Source organism: Monodelphis domestica, chromosome 1 (genome assembly GCF_027887165.1).
Source record: "Monodelphis domestica isolate mMonDom1 chromosome 1, mMonDom1.pri, whole genome shotgun sequence".
NCBI classification, from domain to species: domain Eukaryota; kingdom Metazoa; phylum Chordata; class Mammalia; order Didelphimorphia; family Didelphidae; genus Monodelphis; species Monodelphis domestica.
This window is the reverse complement of record NC_077227.1, coordinates 395,842,636-395,864,234: the sequence shown is the minus strand read 5'-3', so window position 1 is coordinate 395,864,234 and position 21,599 is coordinate 395,842,636. Positions and strand designations below refer to the sequence as shown.

Genomic DNA, 21,599 nt, shown 5'->3' with positions numbered 1-21,599 from the left:
CCTGGTTTTCGATTTGGCATTTTAAGAAACCCTTGAATTGTCCCATAAATGTCTCCAGAATGATGAGGGTAGCCTCGGACGAGGCGGTGAAGGTTTCCCTTGTCCTGCAGGGGTCACTGCTGCTCCAGGACTGGACAAACACGGCCTCCCCAATGAAGGGCGCTCAAGTCCGCTAACTGGCAGGAGCTTGGGAGCAGCTTCTGCAAACCATCTCCACCTATGTCCCTTTCAGGAGCGGGGTCTGCAGGGCTGGCACGCACCGGGTAATATTCTAGGGCTCGGGCATCTTTCTTCTTGTGGCAGGGAAGGGAGCCTATCTGTCTCTAGGTCACTGCAAGTTTATTAAAATAAAAGGAGCTGTTGGTAAATACTGCTGACTCTGTTACCTGCCCCCTCTGTTAGGCCCCAGACTCAGAGGCTGGGTTGTAACTATTTTAAAAACACTCCAAGGACTTGACTTTGAAAAACCCAGACCCCCCTCCCCTTCAGTACCCCGCCACCCCCCTCCTTCTTGGTAAGTATGGCTTAAGACCTGTGAGTTGCTTTTTCCCCTGGCAGGGGTTGGCTCTACGCTGCCGGCCGAGGTGGAGGCTCGAGGACAGCCCTTGGGCATGAGGGTCCCACTGAGCCGTCCCCGTGTAGAGGGGGTCTGTGAGTCACAGTCCGTGAAAGGGCAGAGACGACTTTTTTTTTTCTTTCACATAAATATATCGCACTTAAATTAGTTTAGACAGCATGACATCAGAGAGTAATTAAATTGGTTTTTGTTGGAATTCCGTTTCCAATTCCCGAGTTCAGGTTTGTAAGAGATTTTTTTTTTTCACTGAGCACCTGCAGGCCTGTGTGTGTGTGTGTGTGTGTGTGTGTGTGTGTGTGTGTGTGTGTGTGTGAAATATTTTCACTGGAAAGGATTCAAAACTTAAAAAAAAAAAAAACTGGAGCCCAGAGGCAGCATTACGCCATTCTTCCTTCTTGGAAAAAACCCTCAGACTTAAAACAAGCCTCCTTCAAACCCTCCATCAGTCCTGCAGCAGGAGAAAAGGGGCGGTCGGCTTTCTCCTTTCAAGAACGAGTTATTTTCAGCTGCTGACTGAAGACGGGCGCACGTCTGGATACAAGAGCGTTTCCACTATGGGACTGGATACAGACGCGCAAGAGGCACATTTAAAGAATCACAGACTGAAGAGAAACTCGCCCTTCCCGCTGCTGCCGCCGCTGCTGCTGCCGCTGTCGCCGCTGCCGCCGCCGCTGCCGCTGCTGCTGCTGCCTTTGAGGTTTTGTTCCTTTCATGGTTTCTCCTGCCAAACCAGAGGTACCTTCGCCGCTGTTCTCTTTGGTGCCATTCAGCGGCAGGTTAGAGGATGAGACTCCCAAGACTCCTCGCTTTCCTGCTCTGGCACCTGACTTGGTTGGACCTAGATCTTATCAGCACTGTTCTGAGTGCCCCAGACCTGGCACAGAGAACCTCAGGGTCCAGACCGGGATTGGCCAAGGCAGAAGCCAAGGAGCGAACCCCACCGGCCAGAGGCAGCTTCAGGCCAGGGGGACATGGCTACAATGGGGCAGCCACTAATGCCAGGGCAAAGGGCAGCACCAGCCAAGCTGGAGGCCTACTACCCAAGAAGGAGCAGCCCAAAAAGATGCCCTCAAGACCCGGAGGTCCTGATCCCAAGCCAGAATTCCCCCAGGCAAGGCAGGCGGGAGCTCGGACTGTGATCCCCAAAGGGCAGCACCCTGGTGCCAAGGTTCCTCCAAAAGGTGGCCCCAGCTCCAGTACCTTCCTACTGAAAAAGGCCAAGGAGCCAGGGCTCCCAAGCGAGCCCAAGGAACCATTCCGACCGCCCCCAGTCACGCCCCATGAGTACATGCTCTCCCTGTACAGGACGCTCTCGGATGCTGATAGGAAGGGGGTCAATGGCAGCGTGAAACTGGAAGCTGGGCTGGCCAACACCATCACCAGCTTCATAGACAAAGGGCAAGGTGAGAGGCAATGCTGACCCCAGGCCAAAGAGGGATATCTAGGGGAGTGCGTGGATCTCCCAGTGCACCAGTTACCTCTTGTAGTGCACATCTGGTTGTGGGAGCTGCACGAACTAGGACAGCTGATCCTAGGATGTCAAGGCAAGGAGGGGACCTCAGGGTTTATTCAGTCTTGGTCCATCAGTTTACAGGGCAGAAAAATGAGGTTCAGAGGGGGCCATGGTGAAAGTCTTGGTGAATTAGCTGCATGAGCTGGGAGGAGAACCCAGTATCCTGCTTCTTCTCAGGTCCTTGTTATTCAGTTTACTTGGGCTCTCCTTCCTCAGTTCTAGATGAGGCTAGATCAAAAGTGTATGTTGGCAGTGTCGAAGGGAACAGGAGATTCATTGCAGAGGTGGAATTTCAACTGGGGAATGGAGTAGGAGAAGAATATCTTTAGTGAATACTCCTGTCCTAAACAAAGCTAAACTATTTGGTACTTTCATCCATAACCCAGGAGAACACAGGCTCTCCTCACTTTCTGAAGCTGTACTGTTCAAAATCTTCTATTTTGATTCTGCCACTTAACTCTCCTATGACCTGGTTCAAGTGACTTATATTTTGGGGGCCTCAGTTTGTCTCTATGTAAATAAATGAGGAGGTTGCACTAGATGATTTCTATGGTCCCTTCCTTTTGTTGAGTTTCTAAAATTTTCTGATTCTTAGAATTTCTACTTGAGTGATTTCTGTGAGGGAGGTTGGGAGAGGGGGAGAACATACTCATTAGGCGCTTGATGTTGGGGGAGGGGGTGAGCCAAGCTCAGTGGCAGCAAGCCTGGTTGAGGTGGGGGAGGTAGCCTGGCTGTGTGCCCAGTTAGAGAAAGCTGTGATTCCTTCAGGACTCATAAAGTAAGTCCCCATGTCCCCTAGCACTGAAGGTGCTCAGGGAGGGGAGATGAGTTTAAAGTCCAATTAGTCACCTTCTGGGCCAACAGATGAATACTCCCTGATGGCAAATTGGTATTTAGGTAGGAGAACACACTCATTCTGACATATACGGAGCCTGTGTCATACATGCATATCTTTTGCATGATCATCTATAAGAACATGGACACACAAAAGTATGAGTACAATGCATATAGTTCATATAGGACACTGGCTTCAGCAGAGTGACACCTTCTCTGTCTCTCTCTCCCACAATACATACATGACCCTTAATATAGAAGATGCTTATACACACAGAGGACATCACATACTTACTTGCATGTGTATGCTCTCAATGGGCCCATTAAGGTATTTGTTGTTTAGTAAGTTCTCTTATTTGTACATTCTCAGAATGTGGGGTTTCAGCCCCTGTCTTTGTGGGGAAGAAGTTAAATAGCTTTCTTGGCTTCCATATCCCCTTCCTATATACTATAGAGACACTCTTTGGAGGAGCATCCACAATGATCCTCTCTCTTTCTCTCTAGATGACAGAGGTCCTGCAGTTAGAAAGCAGAGGTATGTGTTTGACATCAGTGCCCTGGAAAAAGATGGGCTGTTGGGAGCCGAGTTACGGATCCTTCGGAAAAAGCCCTCAGACGGGTCAAAGGCATCTATCCCTGGGAGGCCAGCCCAGCTGAAACTGTCTAGCTGTCCCAATGGCCGGCAGCCGGGCATCTTGCTTGATGTACGTTCTGTGCCAGGTTTGGACAGTCCCCGTTGGGAAGTGTTTGACATCTGGAAGCTCTTCCGAAATTTTAAGAACTCAGCTCAGCTGTGCTTGGAGCTAGAGGCTTGGGATCGAGGCCGGGCCATGGACCTACGTGGGGTGGGCTTTGACCGAGTTGCCCGTCAGGTCCACGAGAAGGCCTTGTTCCTGGTTTTTGGCCGCACTAAGAAACGTGATCTGTTCTTCAATGAAATTAAGGCTCGCTCTGGCCAAGATGATAAGACTGTGTATGAATATCTATTTAGTCAACGTCGGAAACGGCGAGCCCCCCTCACAACACGCCAGGGCAAGAGGCCCAGCAAGAATCCTAAGGCCCGTTGCAGTCGCAAGGCACTGCATGTCAACTTCAAGGACATGGGCTGGGATGACTGGATCATTGCACCCTTGGAATATGAGGCCTTCCACTGTGAAGGACTCTGTGAGTTTCCCCTGCGGTCTCACCTAGAGCCCACCAACCATGCTGTCATCCAGACTCTTATGAACTCCATGGATCCAGAATCTACCCCCCCTACATGCTGTGTACCAACAAGGTTGAGTCCCATCAGCATCCTCTTCATCGATTCTGCCAACAATGTGGTTTACAAGCAGTATGAGGACATGGTTGTGGAGTCCTGTGGCTGCAGGTAGCAGCATCACCCTTCCAGACACCCACTCTTCTCCATGGTCATGGCCACTATTGTGTGGACCTCCTTTTTCCATCTGTATCCTAATTCCCAGGACCATTGATGAGGTGGGGAGCCATAGCTAAGAGCAATTTGTTAAGCCTCATTTTCCCCTTGGAAGAAGGGTAGTGCTTCCAGGTATCCTCTTCCATTATCCCCTTCTGTGACTCTGGCTAGCGAGCCCCTCACCAAATTGCATCTCTCTCAGAAGGCATGTTCCTATCTGAGGGACCCTCCTACCCTAATTTGAGTATTTTCCAGGCATCAGAAGGTCCCTTTTATGAGACAGCAGCATTAGTGCTGTTCAGACTTTCAGGAATAAACTATGCCTAGGAAGTACGAACTTGAGGGTGATGGAGATATCTGGAGTTAATTTTCTTCAAAAAGCCCCCTCTCAGTTCCAGACTCAATCTCAGACATTCCACCGGTAGCCTCTCCTCAGTTTGAGGAACCCCTAGGGAAGTCTGGCTGCTTCCTGGGGTTTTCATGGAAAGATAGCATTGGATCTGACTTTACATACACAGAGTGTAAAGTGACCTTTTCTGTTTCTGGCTTGACAGAAAGAGGAGCTAAATGGACAAAGGTTGGGGAACAGAGGTTGGGGTTTAGGGGAAGGAGGGAATAGGGGAAGGGGTATTAGGCTATTATATTGTTAGAGTAACTGTACATTGGCTATGATAAAGAGCAAAAACACAACTTACAGCTGTGACTAATTCACTCTGGTCCCCTAAAAGTGATGTTTCCTACATTCAGGATCAGGGTTAGGGAGGGGGTCCTTGCTTTTGGAGGGGGGTGGCCAGGACATTTGCCTCTCCAGCTTCTCCCCCAACTTGAGCTGTAAACTGTCCAGAAAGAGGGTTGAATCTGGCAGTTCCCCTCTGACCTGATTCCTTTTGCTCCCAAAGTTGTTTTCGCTGGAAGCTTCTGTCTGTTCCTGGGTGGAAAGAGCTGTCTCCATTGTGTTTTCTCACTAATGTTCATTTGCTTGATCACGTTCTCTAGAAATAGACTGTTCAGTTTTTCTTTAAAAAGAAAAAAAGATATAGGAAGACTGTGACATTTCATTTATTGACCTCATTCTCAGCACTAAGTACAACCCCTTTATATCTTCGTAAATTACTCTTCTTCTACATGAAGGGTTAATAACCTTTCTACCTTTTACCTGTAAGGGCACTTTGGGATATAGGATTCCCTCAGGTGTGGGGCCTCAGAAGTGGAACCCTCTTAGACATGGAGACTCAAGAAATATGAGACTTCAGTTTTGGTGATTTGGGACATTAAGCTTGATGAAATATGGGGAAACTCTCTCAATTATGGAGACTTGGGATTTAGGAAACTGGAGGATAAGGAGACAACTTCAGGTAAGAGAGTTTAGAATGTGGTACTTCCGCAAACTTAGGGGCCTCTTTTGGATTTAGTCACCTGGGATATGGCCCTTTCAGGTGTAGGTACTCCAGGGTTTGGGGGATCCCTGTGGTTTGAAAAATTGGGATATTCAACTTCCTGACATGTGTGATATTTGGAGATATAGTACTTTTGTAGGCATGGAAACTTAGAATATGGAGACTAGACATTGAAGGAAAATCTTAGATCGAAGACTTGCAAGGTTGGCCTTCTTCAGGTATAGGGACTTAATGATATAGTGAGCATCAGAAATAAGATTGGGATCTTGATCATATAGCAGTTCCTGTCTTTTGGCTCAAACTCTTTATCTCCAGCCCATGGATATATTCAAGTCTCTCCAGAGCTAAGCCTTTGATCCCTAGAGGGCAGGGTATGGTCTGAGTCAAATCCCACAGTGAAAATTTCTACATCCTTGTCCGACAAGAAGCTGTGCCAGAAAAGGAGTCAGATATCCAGACACTGGAGAAAAAAGCCCTTGGAACTGGTTGTAACCAGTAATCCTTGCTACTGGTGAGGTCGGCTTCAGGCCAGTGGATTGCTTGAGCTTAGGAGTTCTGATGCACAGTGTTTTAAACCAATGCAGTGTCTACATTAAGTCCAGTAGTAATATGATAAGTCTTTGAGAACTGGATGCTACCAGACTGCCAAAAGAGGGGCAAACCAACCTAAGTCCAAAATGGAGCAGATCAGAACTCCCATGCTGATCAGTGATGGATTGGACCTTTAAGTAAGTGGCCACTGTACCTCTAGGCTAGGCAAAATAGAGAAAACTAGTCTCCAAAAACAAACAAAAACAAAAAAGCCTATGGAGGAGGTCTTCTCCTGAGCAATCAACCTTTGTCCAGGGAGGATTAATTTCCTTCTTGGAAAGTTGGACTGATTTTTTTTTTTAATGGTGGAGCTGTTGGAAGAAGAGTATATATAGAGAGAGACTGTGCTATTCATTCAGCAGGGTCAGAGTAGGGTTTGGGGATATGAGGGCCCAGAGAGAAGTGAAAGGCTAGGGAAGAGGAATGGAAGATTAATTATTCCAGTGTCTCTAGAAAATCTGGAGGCCAAGTAAAGCTAAAATATGAGAGCCTGGGCTGATGGGCAATGAGGGAGTTGAGAACCCAAGGGGAGGGAGGGTGAAAGATCAAAGATGAATGGCTTCCAGGGATATCCATATCTTGGGTTAAAACCCCTCCAGGATTCTGTGGAAATTTTAGGAAGAACTAAAGGTAACATTATGGGATGATTTCCAGTTTTGAAAAAAGCTTGTTCTAGGTTTGATCTCAGAGCTGTATGATCTTGAACAAATCACTTGCTCTCTCTCAACCTCAGCCTCCCCATCTGTAAAGTGAGGGAATGGCACTAGTTTGTGTCTACGGGCCTTTCCAGCTCTGCCATTCTTTGTTTCTAGGATTCTAAGTGGGCTGTACATGCATGGGTAATGAGAAGATGCTTACCTTCTGCAAGTATCAAAGGAGGACACAGGGAAGAGATATGAGAATCACCCAGCTCTATATAGTTGGAATAGAAAGTCTGAGAATATGGAAGTTGGATCTTATGATTTCCTTTTTCTAGTACTTTGGGGTCCCTGGTATAGCCACCTTAACCTCTACCAAAGTGTCATTAGGTACCATTAGAATACTTCATACAACCTCATTTCCCAAAAGGATGACTCAGATGACATCATTCCCCACTGGTTTATCTTTTTTTTCTTTTCTAAATTTTTATTTTTTCCCAAATTACATGTAAAAATAGTTTCCAACATTTTTCAAAGAATATTGAGCCTCAAATTCTCTCCTTCCCTCCCTCCCCACTTCCCACTCCACACTCCCCATTCTGAGATGGTAATTAATCGCATATAGATTTTACATGTGTAGTCATGTAAAAAATATTTTCCCATATTAATCCTTTAGTGGAAGGAAACTCAAGTGAAACAAGAAAGAAAGTGAAAAAAAGTTTTCTTTTGTCTGGATTCAGATTTTGTCATTTCTTTTTCTTTTAAAGCAGATGGAATTTTTTTATCATGAGTTCTTTGGGATAGTTTTGGATCATTGCATTACTGAGAAAAACTAAGTTATTCACAGTTGTTCATTGTACAGTATTCATGTCACTGTGTACAGTGTTCTTCTGGTTCTACTTTTTTTGCTTTGATTCAGTTCATGTAAGTCTTTCCAGGTTTTTCTGAATTCCTGCTTGTCATTTCTTATATCACAATAGCATTCCATTATAAGCATATACTGTTACTTACTTAGCCTTTCCCCAGATGATGGGTACCCCCTCATTTTCCAAATCTTTGTCCCCACAAAAAGAGCTGCTTTAAATATTTTTGTACATATAGGCCCTTCCATTTTTTTAAAAAAATCACTTTGGAATTAGAAACCTAGTAATAGTATTGCTAGGTTCGAGGATATGTACTGTTTTATAGTCTTTTGGGCAAGATCCAATTTGCTCTCCAGAATGATTGAATCATTTCACAACTCTCCCAAAAGTACATTAGTGTCTCAATTTTTTCACATCCCCTTCAAATTTTGTCATTTTCCTTTTCTGTCATAATAGCCAATTTGATAGGTGTGGAATGGTACCTCAGAATTGTTTTAATCTGTGTTTCTCTAATTAATAGTGATTTAGAGCATTTTTGCATGACTATAGAGAGCTTTAATTACATTGAGAATTGCCTGTTCATATCCTTTGACCATTTATCAATTAGGGAATGACTTACATTCTCATATATTTGACCCATTTCTCTATGTATTTGAGAAATGAGACCTTTATTAGAGAGACCTGTAAAAAAATTTATTTTTTAAAAATCATTCCATCATTTTCAACTCATACTTTTGCCTTCAGTCTATGTAAACTTCTTCTAACTGCCCCAATAATGATAAAGTTTTTGGAGTTACAAGAATCATCTCCCCATATAGGGATATACACAGTTTAATCCTATTTAATGTCTTTTAATTTCTCTTTCCCTTTTTATGCTTCTCTTGAGTCTCTGGTCTTTTCATCAGGAATGGTTGAAAGTCCTCTATTTCATTGAATACTCATTTTCTCTTCTTGAAGGATTATGCTCAGTTTTGCTGGGTAAGTGATTCTTGGTTGAAGTTCTAGCTCCTTTGCTCTCTGGAATGTCATATTCTAGGCCCTGTGATCCTTTAATATAGAAGCTTCTAAATCTTGTGTAATCCTGAACCTGGCTCCATGATGTTTTAATTGTTTCTTATTTTGTTGCTTGCAATATTTTCTCCTTGACCAAATTTTAGAATTTGGTTATAATATCCTTGGGAGTTATTCTTTTTGGATCTCTTTCAGGAGGTGATTGGCTGATTCTTTCCATTTCTATTTTGGCCTCTGGTTCTGGAATATCAGGGCAGTTTTCCTTGATGATTTCTTGAAAGATAATATTTAACCTCTTTTTTGGATCATGACTTTTGGGCAATCCAATAATTCTTAGATTATCTCTCCTGGATTTATTTTCTCAGACAATTGTTTTCCCAATGAGACATTGCATATTTTCTTCTATTTTTCTTTTATTTTTTACTTTGATTGTTTCTTGATGGTTCATGGAGTCATTAGCTTCCACTTGCCCAATGCTAATTTTTAAGTTATAATTTTCTTGAGTGAGCTTTTGTGCCTCCTTTTCCATTTGGCCAAGTCTACTTTGTAAAGAGTTCTTTCCTTCAGTGAATTTGTGTATGTATTTTTCCACCTAACTAATTCTACCTTTTAAGAAGTTCTTTTCTTCAGGGTTTTTTTTTTTAATATCTTTTTTTCTATTTGGCAAATTGTGCTTTTTAAGAAGTTCTTCTCTTCATTGGATTTTTTTTGTGTGCCACTTTTACTGATTGGCCTATTCTGTTTTTTAAAGTATTAAGTTCTTCAGTATTTTTTGTATCTTTTTCACCAAGCTGTTGACTCTTTTTTCATGATTTTCTGGTATCACTTTCATTTATTTCCCCAACTTTTCTTCTACCTCTTTTACTTGATTTTTAAAATCCTTTTTGAGCTCCTCCATTAATTCTTTTTTTGTACCTGAGAGTAATTAATATTTTTCTTGGAGGCTTTGGATGTAGCAGTATTGACTTTGTTATTGTCTTCTCAGTTTGTATTTTGGTCTTCCCTATCATCAAAATAAATTTCTATTTTGGGGCTTTTTGTTTATTTGCTTATTTTCCTGTCATTTTCTTTTCTTTTAATTTAAAATAGTAATAAAGTTGAGGTCTGTACCTCAGGTGAAGGGAGCACTGTTCTAAGCTTCAGGTTCTTTATGCAGTTGCCTATAGAGCTGGCTCTGGTAATCTATCTACTTTCAGTTCTTCCAAGGTGGCAAGATTTAAGAAGCAGTAAATACTTTTGAGGCTTGTTCTCTGGTCTGGGGGTAACCATAATTCCACTTTGGAATTGTGACTGGGTTTCCCTGCACTTCTGTGACCACAAGTTGGTATATATTTGTGCTTCTCCTCCCCCTGAGAGTGTGCTCCAAGACTGCTTCCTGGATCTGCATATGTGCAATATAATAGGATTCTTGCATACAGAACCTGCAAAGGGACCCTTGTCGTATCTTTCTGAACAGTTGTCTGATTCCCCCATTACTGTCTGAGGCTGAGAACTCTGGATGCCTTTGCTGTTGCTTCAGCTATACCCAAGGCTTTGTGGGGCCTACCCTGGTGCACTGAGCTCTACCTCCACCCTGGTGTACTAGATCCCTCATGCTGACCTTCCAAGTTATTTTGGGCTGAAAAATTACTTCATTTTGGTTTTTTTAGGTTATGCTGCTCCAGAATTAATTCTGAGGCATTATGTCATAGTTTTCTGGAGGGTAATCCTTGAGTTCCTCACCCCCTTTCTCCTTCCCAGTTGCCTAGTGCTAGAAAATTCTATTAGCCTATCTTCTCTAATTGTATTCCAGAAATGTTACTGGAAGAACTCATGAAACCATGTGTTCACTAAAAATTTGTGCTATCCAACCCTCAATTGGTCTCCTATTGCTACAAGGCAATTCTTTATTTAACCCTTATTGGTTCCCAAAGATATCCATCTGCACTGGAAATGCATGGATGAAAGTCCATGGGAAAATGGATGAAGGATGCCTATTCCTAAATAATGAAAAGTAACTGAATAGTGGTGGTCCATTATGGGAATATGTATATGCACACCTACATGTATAAGGGCACACTCACACACACATGCATATATATATATTTGTATATATATACTTGCATAGGAAAGATACATGTATGAATATTGCACGAGAATTTTGATGATCTTGAGCTGTTTGCTGTCCTAAACTCACATATCTATTCCCAGTAATGGTTGTGAATCATAAAATATTGTTATCTCATAAGAATTAAATTATAAGTTATCCAGAAAGTTATGGAAGGATATGTGGTAGATGTGGGTAGCCTACAACATATTACCAATATACTTGCACCCAAGAAGTAGAATAAAAATATATCACCAAGAATATTTGTGAATAGAGGAGCTATGTTAGCCAGGCAGTAAGAGTGAGGGATGATAGATGGTTGACCAAAGGACTACACTGGGACATAAAAAATATGAATGGAACCAAAGTAAGGCCTCTGGCAGGTTAGGTAGAACTTGTAAGGAGAATTTACAAAAAGACCTTCACAAAAATCATACAAGATGAGAAGACATGAAAGTGTTACAGTCTTAATCACTGGATAGAGTTTATCTCCATGGACACATAAAATCATGAATGGGTCTAAGTACTAAACCACTGGCTTCCTATCATCTCCTTGCTATGATTATTCCAAACTTTTCCTTTCTATTGATCCTCCAACTCTTCTCCACCAACTTTCTTCTTAGGGGATGATTTAAATTCCTAATTGACTAGAGTTCAGGCAATCTAATTCAAACTCCTCAATTTACATTCAGATGAATTCCTCAGACTTTCAGTCTTTGTCTCATTTCTCTCTTTCAGAGGCAGCACTATATTATGGAGAGAGTACCAGACTTGAAGTTCAGAGGAATTGGTTGAAATCCCAGTTCTTCTATTTATTATCTGTTTGACATTGGGCAAGTCACCTAACCTAGTCAGCAGAGAGGCATAGTAGTTATGGTATAGAACCTATAGTTGGAATGAACTGAGTACAAACCTGTCCCTAGACACTTATTACTTATGAGGCCCTGAGCAAGCCACAATCTCTGCCTCAGTTTTCTATTTATAAAATGGAGATAATAATAACATCTCTTTCCCAGATTGGCTGTGATGATAAAACAAACTACTTGTAAAGTGCTTTGTAAGTTTTAAGATGCTATATAAATGCTTGTTATCCTCCTCTTCCTCCTCTTTGGACTTCAGTTTCCTTATCTGAAAAATGAAAGTCAGTTTAGATGGCTTTTCAAGTTCTTTCCAAGATCTCAGAGGATGGAATGAGACTCCTTTGCCAAATCTAATCCTTCTACCTATGCTCTTCATTTCATCCTTGCCCATTCACATGAGTTTGCCTGATGGAGCAACCAACCCCTTTTTCATTCAACTTCCAACTCTTCTTTTTCACAGATCTGTTCCTATTTTCCTTACAAGTACTACTTCCTCCCCAAAACTTTTCCTTCTTCTATATAGCCCTTCACCTATTTTTCATCATTTTCCTCCTCTTTACTTTTAAACTGAAAAAAAAAATTAAAACACTTGCCTAATGCATCTTCATTCTTCACTGTTTCCTCAAAGCGTCATGATGTAGCTTTAGGCTTTTCAGTGTGCTAATGCACCTTGGGATAAATATTAACATTGCTTTTCCCCCATGTGTGCCCACTCCAAGGTTACCAGCAACCTCTCATTTGACAAATTCCAAAACCTCTTGTCAGTCTTCTTCCTTTTCCTCCTTAGAATCAATACTATTCCAAGGCAGAACATTAAGAGCTAGACAATTGGGGTTAAATTCTTGCCCAGAGTCACACAATTATAAAGTGTCTAAGGTCATATTTGAATTCAGGATTTCTTGTCTCCAGACCAAGGTTTCAATCCACTGAGCCACCTAGAAGCCCCCACCATTTTCTTCTTGATGCTTTTTTCTCCTTTGGCTTTTGCCACTATGCTCATTCTTGGGTCTCTGCCTTCATCTCTGACTACTCCTTTAGAGTTTCTTCATTAGTACTTCTTCCTCTCTTACCCTTTTAGGTGTGGCTATCCCATAAGACTCTGACCTTAGCTTTCTTTCATCTTCCTCTAGTCTTTCCCTTGAGGACTGGATCCACTCCCATGGTTTCCACATTCAACTTTATGTAATTTTCTTTCAAATCCCCATATTCTGTCCAGTCTTCTCTCTCTGAGCTTTGTTCACACTAACCAGAATATTACTGGCATAGGCACAGTCATCTCTGATTCTTCTTTATTTTTCCAACTCCATCCCACCCATTGGTTTTATCTCCATAACTTGTCTCATATCTTTTCCCTCATTTCCACTCCTACAGCCACCCTCACAACTTCTCATATGCATTATTGTAAAGACTTCCTAACTGACCTCCCTGCCTCTAACCTTTCTCTTCAATTCATCCTTAACCCACTTATCAAAATAATTTTTTTAAACCCTTGCCTTCTTTCTTAGAATTGATACTAAGAACTGGTTCCAAGGCAGAAGAATTGTACGGGCTAGGCAATGGGGGTTAAATGACTTGCCCAGGGTCACAGAGCTAGGAAGTGCCTGAGGTAAAATTTGAATCCAAGACTTCTCTCTAGGCCTGGCGCTCTATCCACTGAGCAACTTAGTTGCCCCCAAAATAATTTTTAATGCAGTGCTCGCTCTGATTACATCACTCCCCTACTCAAAGACTTTCACTTGTACCCTACTGCCTATTGAATCAATCAATCAAGAAGTATTTAGGAAGTACAGGTACCTGTCACTGTGTTAGGTCTTGGGGATACAAAGACAAAAGTGGAAGGGTCCCTGTCATCAAACAGTTTACATTCTATCTTGGTATATGTAAATACATACAGAATAAATCCTAGGTAACTTTTTTGGGAGGGAGGAACTTGAAATTTAGAGTATTAGCCTCATGAAGGTGATGGTGGTTGAGTTGAGCATTGTGGGAAATAAGGTATTCTAAGATACATAAATAAAGAGAGAGTGCACTTCAGACCTGGGAGATAGTTTGTGCAAAGACATGGAGTCAGGAAATGGAAAGTTGTGGACGAGCAACACAAGAAGATCTCTTTAACTGGACTGTAGAGTGCATGACAGGGAGTAATAAATCATAAAGGTAGAAAGGTAGGTAGCATATAGATTTGTGAAGGATTTTATTTTATTTTATTTTCTATTTTTAAAATAATATTTTATTTTTTTCCCAATTACATATAAAATTTGTAACATTTAAAACAAAGAACATATAACAACTTTTAGCATTAAACTTTTTTTGAGCCCTGGATTCTCTCCCTCCCTTTTTCCCTCATTGAGATAGGAAGCAATCTATTATAGATTTTACATGTTAAATCATGTAAAACATTTTCCATATTAATCCTTTCATAGAAGAAAACAAACAAAAAATTAAGAAAGTGAAATATAATATGCTTTGATCTAGATTCTGACTGCCAGTTCTTTCTCTGGAAGCAGCTTGAATTTTTCATCAAGTGCTTTTTGCAGGACAACTAGGTATTCAGTGGATAGAGAGCCAAGGTCTGGAGAGGGGAAGTTCTAGGCTCATATCTGGCTTCAGATACTTCTCTAACTATATGACCCCAGGCAAGTCACTTAACTCCCTTTGCCACTCTTCTACCTTGTGGAACCAATACTTAGTATCAATTCCAAGATGGAAGGTAAGAGTTTAAAAAAAAAAAGAATCCTTTTGTATTATCTTGAATCATGGTACTGCAGAGAATAAGTTATACAGTTGTTCATTGTCCAATATTGCTGTTACTGTGTACAACATTCTCCTGATTCCACTTATTTCCCTCTGCATCAGTTCATGTAAATCTTTAAAGGTTTTTGTGTGAAGAGTTTTACATGGCAAACAGAGAAGTTGGTGTTTGATTCTGGAGATAATAAGGAACCCTTGAATTTGAGAGAGGAGTAATGAAGTAGTGAGACCATTTGGGGAACTATTACAATAAATCAAGTGAGAGGTTATGGAGGCCTGAACTAGGGCAATGGCTGTATGAGGGGAAATGAGGGATCATGTGTGAGAGATGTTGTGGAGGTAGAGTTGACAAGCTTTGGTAACTACTGGAGTATCTCAGTGTAGCCAGTATTGCATTACCTTTTTTGGTTGCTTTATCATTCTACTGGCTCACATTGAGCTTAAATTCTACTAAGACCATGAGATCTTAGACAAACAACTGATTGCCTTTTCCCAACCTTATACCAGTGATGTAAATTTTAATACTTAAGTGCTCATTTATGTTTATCTTGATTAAATTTCTTATTTTATTAAATTCAGCCCAATGTTTTAGCCTATAAAGATCAAGTAGACAGCTCAGTACATAATGGATAGAGGTTTGGACTGGATTAAAGACCTGAATTAAAATTTGACCTCAGACACTTTTGAGGTATGTGACCCTAAGCAATTCTCCTAACCTCTATCTCAGTTTCTTCATCTGTAAAAATGGGAATAATAGCACCTATCATTTAAGTGGACAAGAAAATTTCGAGGGTCAAATGAGATATTTGTAAAGTGCTAAGCATAGTGCTTGGCACATAGTATTAGCTGAGTGACCATGGACCATGGACCTTTGAACCTCAGGTCTCATCTGTAAAATGAGTATAAGAGGTCCTGGAGTACTATTGAATAGGTCTGTATGAAGATCAACTAAGATACTCCATGTAAAATGCTTTGCTATTCCTAAAGCATATATATATCAAAATACTTAATGCATCTATGATATTATTGTTGCATCTCTTTCCTCTTCAGATATAGAGCACATATTCAAGTATATCGTTTCAGTTTGTGTAATTCTTGTCCATTTTCCCCATAGGTCCTCAAAAAAAAGAGTTTAATGTGCAAGGGACTTTCTACATGTATTATCATGCAAAACATATTTACATATTATTCATTTTTGTAAGTGAATAATCTTATAAAACCAAAACCTCCAAACACATACCCAAATAAACAGGTGATAAATCATATGTTTTCATTTGCATTTCTACTCCAACAGCTCTTTCTCTGGAGGTGGATAGCATTCTTTTTCATAAGTCCCTCAGAACTGTCCTGAATCATTGATTTGCTGTTAGTAGCTAAGTTTATCACATTTGATTGTTCTACAATATAGCTATTACTATGTATAATGTTCTCCTGGTTCTGCTTATTTCACTCTTTATCAGTTCATGTAGGTCTTTCTAGCTCTTTCTGAAATCATCTTGCTCATCATTCCTTACAGAACAATAGTATTCCATCACCATCATATACCACAATTTATTTGGCCATTCTCCAATTGAGGGACATCCTTTTAGTTTCCAATTCTTTGTCACCACAAAAAGAGCAGTTATAAATATCTTTGTACAAGTAGATCTTTCCCCTTTAAAGAAAAATCTTTTTGGGATACAGATCCATAAGTGGTGTTATTGGATCAAAGGGTATGCATTGTTTTACAGATCTTTGGGTATAATTCCAAATTGTCCTCCAGAATGGTTGGATCAGTTCACAGCTTTTACCAGCAATGCTTTAATGTCCCAATTTTGTCACATCCCCTCCAACATTTATCATTTTCCTTTACTGTTATATTGGTCAATCTGATAGGTGTGAAGTGGTACCTCAGAGTTGTCTTAATTTGCATTTCTCTAATCAAGAGGAATTTAGAACAATTTTTCATATGATTATTGATAGTGTCGATTTCTTTATCTAAAAACTGCCTGTTCATAACCTTTGACCATTTGTCAATAGGAGAATGACTTGGATTCTTATAAATTTGATTTAATTCTTTTTGTATTTAAGAAATTGGACCTTTATCAGAGAAATTTGTCATAAAAAATTTCCCAGTTTATTTTCCTTCTAATCTTGGTTTCATTGATTTTGTTTGTACAAACATTTTTAATTTAATATAATCAATTATTCATTTTACATCTTGTAATGTTTGCTATCTCTTGTTTAATCATAAATTCTTCCCTTTTCCATAGATGTGATAGGTAAACTATTCTATGTTCCCCTAATTTATTTATGATATCACCCTTTATGTCTAAATCATATATCCTTAAACTTTTTTTTTGTATCAAATGTATACTTGTGAGTGTATATTTAGCATTTCTTTTTATTTGTAGGAAATAAATACCTGATTCATATTGTATATTGAGTACTTTCTAATTCCCCCATGGAAGTCCTAGATGTGTCCCAGATTTAAGCTACAGGAAGTAAATATTTCAATGAGTTAGGGTTTTAGTACGCCAAAGAGTATGAGAATAGGAAGCCTAACCCTTCTGGAGGAGGTCAGGCTCCTCCAGAACTGATTCCAGTTGGATTGCATAAGTGGGTCTAGAGTAGTGGGCTCCCTAAGTGGAGAAGGAAGTGAGCATAATACATCAGGCCCTACAGGCCCCTTAGAGGTTTATCAAAGGTTTGATATATACAAAGAAAATTATAATAATATCAAAAGAAAATTATACTAATTAAAAAGAGGAGGGATTCTCCATAGATGGTGATGTCCTTCTAGTACTCTAGTACTCATACGTGCTCAGATTTTGTAGAGGACATTGTACTGATCACCACAAGCCCTAGTATACTACAGGTAAATACAGCCTACATAAGAAGAGCAAAACACATAAAGGGCCTGGCAACTGTCCAATCAATCAATCAATAAATCATCAAGAAGCTTAAGTGCTTACTATGTGCCAGGCACTGTGCTAAGCATTGAGGATACAAAGGAAAACAAAAGTTGTCCTTTCCTTTGTAGAACTTACATTCTACTGAGGGAGAAACATGCACAAAGATATACACATAAGGCAGTTGCTGAGTAAAAGGAAGGTAGAAGGGAAAGCACTAACCATCCATGGGAACTTGAAAAGGGCAGTTGTGGAGATAATATTTAAGCTGAATCATGAAGGAAGCCAGTGATTGAAAGAACCAGATGTTTGGAGGAAGAGCATTACAGGTTTAGAACAGTTAATACAAAGGTGTGGAGACAGGATTTGAAATATTTAGTACAAGAAACAGCATATAGGCTGGTATAGCTGGACATGTGTGGAGTGTATAGAGTGTGTAGAGGGGAGTAATGTATAAAAATATATATATAGGAAAGATAGGAAAGGGTCAGGTCAGGAAAAGCTTTACATGCCAAGCAACAGAATTTCTATTTGATCCTAGAGATAATAGGGAGCCAATGGAGTTTATTGACCAGAAAGATGACATTGTCAGAATAACCTTTTATGAAAATTACTTTGGCAGTTATGTGGATGGTATGGTGGAGAGGAAAAAGACTTGAGTCAAGGGGGAGACCAATTAGAAGGTTATTACAATAGTCCAGGTAAGAGGAGATGAAGACCTGAATTAGTGATGGCTTTGTGAATGGAGAGGAGATATACTTGATCATTAGTTCTTTTGTTATTCTTGATCTTTTGTTCTTTCAAATGAACTTTGTTATAATTTTTTCTAATTCAAGAAAAAAGTTTTTTGGTAGTTCAATGGGTATGGCATTGAATAAGTAAATTAATTTGGGTAGGATTGTCATTTTTATTATATTAGTTCATCCTACCCATGAGCAATTAGTGTTTTTCCAATTATTTAGATTTGGTTTTAATTCTGTAGAAAGTGCTTTGTAGTTGTGTTCATATAATTCTTGTGTTTGTCTTGGCAAATAGATTCCTAAATATTTTATATTGTCTAGGGTGATTTTAAGTGGAATTTCTCTTTCTAACTCTTGTTGCTGAGTTGTGTTGGAAATATATAGAAATGCTGATGATTTATGTGGGTTTATTTTGTATCCTATGACTTTGCTAAAGTTGTTAATCATTTCCACTAGTGATTCTCTAGACTTCTTTAAGTAGATCTTTATATCATCTGCAAAGAGTGATAATTTAGTCTGAGAGGAGATATATTTGAGAGCTGTTATTGGGGTGGAAACAAGATGGTAAGAATAGAGGGAGCATTATAATTAGTTTTCCCAACATTCCTCTTTAAATAATTTAAAAATAAAGTGTCAAATTGAATTCTGGAGCAGCATAAAAAAAGGTTGGGGTGAGATATTTTTCCTGCCTGAGTTGTTACTTAGGACCATGGTGATGAACCTATGGCACATGTATCAAAAGGAGCACTCATAGCCCTCTCTGTGGGCACGCACACAGTTACCCAGCACAGATTTTGCCAGAGTTTGTTACTAGAAAGTCGGAGGGACACAGGGCCAGGCTGCTCCCCTCCCCATTTCCATGGGTACCTGAGGACATTTCTCACATTGGGTGCCCCTCTAAAAGTTTCACCATCACCAACTTAGGAGTTTTTTTAAGGAAAGGTCTGTAACAATGGTGTAGGGACTAGCCTGGAGTGCAGAGGTGCAATAGCAGCTATGGAGCTTGGAGGTGGCTGGGACATTGGCAGCAAGAGCTTAAGGAGCTCTCAGACCAGAGATGATAAGGGAATTGGACAACTGGACAGAAAGAGATTATAAGGGACCCCCATGCTAGCATAGGGCAAAGGACCAGACACTTTTTGCATATCTTCCTAAATAGCTTACAATCACACCCTTTGTCTATTTATACTTCTCCTATTAGTAGTAGTAGTCTCTCAGTAATCGAGGATGACGACCGTCTTTGTGCGTTTTCATCCATGGTGCATAGATGAGTGTGCACAAAGATACTTGTGCGTGAAGGAGATTTAAGTGGAAAAGTCGATGCACAGAGACAGTCCCACTCTCTTGGCATTGGAAGCCTGGGTCCAGTGGCACGAAAAATCGTTACACCTGGAGACTTCCTCAGCTGCATTGGATGGCCGTGTTGTCTTTTGTGCTCCAACACGCCCTGAGCACTCCACAGTGCTTTGCTGCATTGCCTTTTCAGCCGTTGAATCTTCTTATTGGTTTCTTCCATCTGTTCAGCCGAAGCAGTCTTCACATGCTGGGTGAGCAAAGCCCTGGTTCACCGGGGGTCGATGACCCGATGACTACCCTCACAAAATTTAGCCGGCTTGTCGAAGCCGTTGCCCGGGGTGTGGCCGCTGCCGCATGCAAGCAGCTACTGGGAGCCACAAGTGAGAGCTGGGTGTCAGGTGGGGGTCAGAGGCTGGAGAGCTGCCCTAGGAGGGCACGACAAGCCCTCCATACCAGAGATACTACCCCTCCCTGAGCACCCCATATAAACAATCTGATTTTATTGAAGCCCTTAAATTTTTTCTCTTTCTTATGATTCACTTATATTTTGTATTTGGATATCAAATTTTTCCATTTAAGTCTGGTCTTTTCTTCAGAATGCTTGGAAATCTATTTTATTAACTGACCATACTTTCCCATGAAAGAATATAGTCAGTTTTGATGGGTAGGTATTTCTTGGTTGTAAATCCAGTTCCCTTGTCTTCCTGAATATCATATTCCATACCTTCCAGGCCTTTAGTATAGAAGCTGCTAAATCCTCTGTAATCCAGACTAGGGCTCCATGATATTTAAATTATTTCTTTCTGGTTGCTTACAATATTTTCTCCTTGGCCTGAGAGCTCTTGAACTTGGATATAATATTCCTGGGAATTTATCCTTGGGAATTTATTGCAGGAGATGATCTGCAGATTTTAAAAATTTCTATTTTACCTTCTTGTTCAAGAATATCAGGGCAGTTTTCTTTGATAATTTCTTGTAATATAATGTGTAGGCTTTTTTGGGGGGAGAGGGGTCATGACTTTCAGATAGTTAAATAAGGCTTAAATTGTCTCTCCTGGATCTATTTTCCAGGTTAGTTGTTTTTTCAATAAGATATTTCATATTTTCTTCTATTTTTTCCTTTGATTTTTGTTTTACTGTTTCTTGATGTCTCATGAAGTCATTAGCTTCTATTTGTCCAACTAAAATTTTTAAAGGCTGAATTTCTTCCATGACCTTTAGATCCTCCTTTTCCATTTGGTCCATTCTATTTTTCATGGCACTCTTTTCTTCTTTGGATTTTTTATCTTTTTTGGCCTCTTTTTCCAAGAGGTCAATTCTGTTTTTTAAAAATTCCTTTTTTCAATGAATTTTTGTGCCTCTTCTTATAGTTAACTAATTTAGCTCGTTAAACTGTTATTTTCTTTTTGCATTACTTTCATTTCTTTTCATCATTTTTCTTCAACCTGTCTTATTTGATTTTTGAATTCCTTTTTAAATTCTTCCAGAGCTTGAGACCAATTCCATTTTTTTTGAAGTTTTGCATGTGGTTGTTTGGATCTCATCATCTTCTGTTGGTTCTGTGCTTTGCTTTTTTCCCCCCATAGATGTTTTTGAGTGTTAAGCTTTTTTCCTGCTGTTTGCTCATTTTTTAGCTTTTTTTTTGCCTGTGGACTGAGAATCCTCAAAGCTGCTTGCTGTTTCTGTCTGCTCCACTGGTTTACAGGGTTTTGCCCTGGAGCTAGGTCTTTTGGTGCAGCTGTGAAAGCTTGAAAGGGCCCAGGGCTGTGGATTTCTGGGTTTCACTGTGGGCTGGTGCCAGGGCCTGGGACTTCAAGGTGTGGGACTGAGGTGCTCTTTTGCTGATGTGTTCCCTGACCCATGATTCCAAAATTAGCCTACACCCAGTTGCAGAACCTAGTGCAGTAGGTGGGGGGTTGGCTGGCCAACATTCCTCTGTGTGCAGTTTTGCTTCCAGTTCCCCTTTATTTATGAAAATCGACTCTCTCTGTCTATCTTTCAAATTGTGCTCAGCAGGAAAGTCCATTTGCACCTTCTGTTCATTTTTGATTCCTGTCATTTTGAGGCAGTTTCTAAAAATTGGTTTGGGAGGATTGTCAGAGCAGTGAAGGCTTTTGATGCTACTAAGCCACCATCT

The 21,599-nt window shown here is 40.5% G+C and overlaps 1 protein-coding gene across 1 annotated transcript; it reads left to right on the top strand.

Annotated features, from left to right (window-relative positions):
* The first annotated feature begins 903 nt into the window (after positions 1-903).
* On the top strand, positions 904-16,954 carry GDF5 (growth differentiation factor 5). The gene is made up of 2 exons (XM_001371515.4): positions 904-1,980; positions 3,429-16,954. The coding sequence occupies exons 1-2, from the start codon at positions 1,362-1,364 to the stop codon at positions 4,295-4,297; spliced, it is 1,488 nt and encodes a 495-aa protein (XP_001371552.1). The 5' UTR covers positions 904-1,361; the 3' UTR covers positions 4,298-16,954.
* Positions 16,955-21,599: the final 4,645 nt, after the last annotated feature.